General features: G+C 44.9%; 1 protein-coding gene across 1 annotated transcript; it reads right to left on the bottom strand.

The window, feature by feature from the left end:
- Window positions 1-943: 943 nt before the first annotated feature.
- LOC100449712 (putative methyl-CpG-binding domain protein 3-like 3) lies at window positions 944-3,370 on the bottom strand. The gene is made up of 2 exons (XM_002828538.3): window positions 3,255-3,370; window positions 944-1,642 (listed from the first exon to the last, which is right to left on the bottom strand). The coding sequence occupies exons 1-2, from the start codon at window positions 3,297-3,299 to the stop codon at window positions 1,061-1,063; spliced, it is 627 nt and encodes a 208-aa protein (XP_002828584.2). The 5' UTR covers window positions 3,300-3,370; the 3' UTR covers window positions 944-1,060.
- Between the last annotated feature and the right edge of the window lie 624 nt (window positions 3,371-3,994).

Genomic DNA, 3,994 nt, shown 5'->3' with positions numbered 1-3,994 from the left:
CAGACCCAACCCCCACCATTAAGCGATATATCCATGTAACAAACATGTACATTTACCCCTAAATCGAACATTTCAAAAAATGAAAACTCAATTTAAAAATGAAAATGTAATAAATGTTTAACAAATTGTAATGTATTCATTTCATTTAAAATTACATAATTTAATTTCATTTTTTAAAGATTTCATTTGAAATTAAATTAGAATTTTTTTTTTGAGACAAAGTTTCACCAAGGCTGGAGTACAGTGGCACCATTTTGGCTCACTGCAACCTCTGCCTCCTTGGTTCAAGTGATTCTCTTGCCTCAGCCTCTCCAGTAGCTGGGATTACAGGCACCCGCCACCACGCCTGGCTAGTTATTTTTAGTAGAGATGGGGTTTCGCCATATTGGCCAGGCTGGTCCTGAACTCCTGACCTCAGATGAGGAGGGAAGGCCCTCCTCCGCCTTCTAAAGCACTGGGACTACAGGCATAAGCCACAGCGCCAGGCCGAAGATTAAATTAGAATTTAATATAAAAACTAATTAACAGCCGGGCAAGGTGGCTCACGCCTGTAATTCCAGTACTTTGGAAGGCCGAGGTGGGCAGATTGCTGAGGTCAGCAGTTCAAGACCAGCCTGGCCAGCTTGGTGAAACCCCATCTCTACTAAAAATACAAAAAATATCCGGGCATGGTGGTGGGCGCCTGTAATCCCAGCTACTCGGGAAGCTGAGGCAGGAGAATCACTTGAACACAGGAGGTGGAGGTTGCAGTTAGCTGAGATCGCGCCATTGCACTTCAGCCTGGGCAACAGAGCAAGACTCCGTCTCAAAACAAACAAACAAACAAAATAACTAATTAAAATCATGGTAAACAGAAACTGAGATGTACAATGACATGTAAAGGTCTCCTTCCTCATCCCATAAAACCCAATTTCTCACCACAAAACCATCCACTCCTTACACTTGTTGCCTTTCAAATACTTTTATTAAAGAACTGGTGGGGAAGGAAAAAGTGTGACAATTCAGAGTAGGAATGAGGATGGGCATTAAAAGAAAGGGACCGAAAGCCCAGGACTGCGCTTCATCTACCTGTCAGCATTTCTGCCTGCCTGGCCAGCCTGTCTGCCTGCAAGGCCTTGGCCAGTCTCTCCCTGGCTTTCTTCACCCTCCTGGCCTGTCTCCGGATATCTGCAGGAGTCACCAATTGGCCAGAGAGGGGCGGTGAGAGCTGACAACCCACTCCTGGGGTTGGCCCCCCTGCCACAGCTGGAAACTGCCCAGCAGTGGGCTCAAGCGGGCTGCGCACACGCTCAGCACCAGCTCTGTCCAGAGATGCACCGGCCATCCCCAGTGCAAGGATACTTAAGACGCTCTCCAAATGCAGTGGACTTGAACCTTCTCCTTGGCTGCTGCAGGGCTGCAGGGCCTGCAGTCTCCGGTAGGCGCAGAGTTGCTGCGGCTTCTCCAGGTGCTCCTCCCCTTTTCTGCGTCTGACCTGGTTGTCAGGATGAGACCTGATCTTTGTCACCGGCCTCTGGAAGATGCAGCTGGTGAGTCTCATGGGGAGAGCAGACCTCGCAGCTCGTCTCCGATGGGCCTTGGCCATGTGGATTTCTCGTTTCTTCTGTAAAGCCCAGGGCATCATGCTTCTTTTGAGCTTCCCCTTTCAAAAGAAAAGAAAATGTGAGATTTCAACCAAATGGAGGCAGGAGAAGATCAGCTCTGGGGGGCTTCTCTCAGCTCAGTGGAATCTTCCCACCAGCCTCTCTTTCTGGGGAAATGTGTCTCAAATGGCAGTGTACATCATCAGGGTTTGTTAAACTCAGATCTCTGGACCTGAACCCAAGTCAGTCTGGGGTGGACTCTGGACTCTGCATTTCTCCGTGTGATGCTGATGCTGCTGGCAGAGACTCCAGGCATTGACACTGGGTCCTGGGACCTCATCAGGCCGATGCGAGTCAAGGACTAAATGCTCAAAGTCATGAGCCAGGGCCAGTTCCAGACCTTGTCCCTCCTCATCCTCCTCAGAGGACACCCCTCTCTTCTCTTCCCTGCCACTGTCAGCTACACACATGCTGGTGCCTCCTAACCCATCCCCAACAAGACACCGGGATCCCAGACTTCCCTGTTAACCAAGACCTCACATTTCTCTGTATTTCTTTCTGCTGTGCTTCAGGACACAACATCATTTTCATAGCTCCTTGACTCTGGTCTCCAAAGAAATGGTGCACTCACCAACCCTCACATACTCACTGCCACACCCAGATCCCACCTTCACCTGAACGCCTCCTGCTCATGGAGAAAAACCTCAGAAACGCCGTGTCGCTTTCTGTTTCTAATAAGCTCAATTAACTAGAGTTATACCATGAGAGAATCTTTGGATGACATACTGAGAAAGATGATAAAGTGCTCCCTAAGATTTGACATCCTTTCTTGCTCTAACTCAATTGGAAGACTCTAGTCTCATAAAGCTGTTTCAGATACAAACTTTATCAGGGCACTTTCTATTTTAAAACCTTCATTTCTGTCCTTCTCATTTCATTTCTGTTGTCCTGCATTAAGATTAAAACTACCCCTTACACTACCCAAGGTGTTCCCCTTTGGAGGGAAAAGTATTTAGTCTCCTTAGTTACAGGGCACTTATGATGTGCCAAGCTGTGCAGTAGAACCCCTGATCCAGAAGTAAACTTCAGAAATCACCGCTCTGTTGATTTTCATCTTGGTGAGAAGGAAGACATAATAAACACACTAAAAACAAATTTCTGGTGGAATATCAGATATAAGTAAGTTCCATGATAGAGAAGAAGGGAGAGACAGAGAGGGATGGAAGGAGGAGAAACAGAGAAACAGAAAAGAAATTCACTACAGTGAATCGTGACGGTGAGTTTAGGGAATAAGTAACTAATCATGAAATTTAACCAGAGAACCAATTTTTTTTGTTTTTTGTTTTTTTATAAAAACGGACCAAGCAATTTCTGGTTCAGGAGCTTTCCAGAGAGGGAGACAATTTGAAGACTGCAAGGCCAAATAATACTTCTTCCCTTTCCTAGTGATGTTGGATTTTTTTAAAAAAATCAAAACTATTATCCCCATATAGTTTCATGGGCAAAAATGAGAATACTTTGAACATTATTCAACAAATATTAACACCTAAGGTGTAACTTTCCACAACATCCAGTTTTAAGAACAACCCACTGCTAACTGTAAAGATGTTTTACAGAAAGAAAAAGGACACATATGGACATTCTTGTGATCAATAAAACTCCCGTACTCACCAGAACAGGTGGGCTTGGAAAAGAGGTGAACGCAGGCTCTCCCATAGCTGTAGAGTTTCTCTTGCGGACCCCACTCTTGAGATGCGGACAGCCCTTGGCTTGCTGGAAAATGCAGTGACTTCTGCATCTGGTTCCCCTTTTTATAGAGAAAGGGAGTGATAATGCAATCAGTGGATAATCCACCAGGAACACCCTGTCTCCGCCCATTGGATTTGAGGCATTTCTAAATCTTTATACAGAAACCAATGTGGTGTTACCCACACAGAGTGTTAGTAGATACAGAATTTAATACATGTGTGTGTGTGGCGGGGTGGTATTTACAGTTAATGTCAGCATTTTAGATATGTTTCCTTTTTCTCCCAGTCTTCCAAACATCTTTGAATACTTTGTATAGAAATAGAAATGGAATTGTCTACGTACATAAATGTTCACATAATATTTGATTTAATAACAAAAACTAAAGACCATTTAAATGCTCTTCAAGAAAAGAAAGCCCAAAACTTTTATTCACAATCCTATGGAATATATCACACAGTTGTTGCAGAGAAATTAGTACTTTGGCTGGGAGAGGTGGCTCACGCCTATAATCCCAGCACTTTGGAAGACCGAGGCAGGTAGATCACCTGAGGTCAAGAGTTTGAGACCAGCATGGACAACATGGTGAAACCCCATTTCTACTAAAAATAGAAAACTTACCCTGGTGTGGTGGCATGCGCCTGTAATCCCAGCTACTCGGGAGG

Source organism: Pongo abelii, chromosome 20, assembly GCF_028885655.2.
Source record: "Pongo abelii isolate AG06213 chromosome 20, NHGRI_mPonAbe1-v2.0_pri, whole genome shotgun sequence".
Lineage (NCBI taxonomy): Eukaryota > Metazoa > Chordata > Mammalia > Primates > Hominidae > Pongo > Pongo abelii.
The sequence above is the reverse complement of the archived record's forward strand: the minus strand, read 5'-3'. Positions and strand labels throughout refer to the sequence as shown.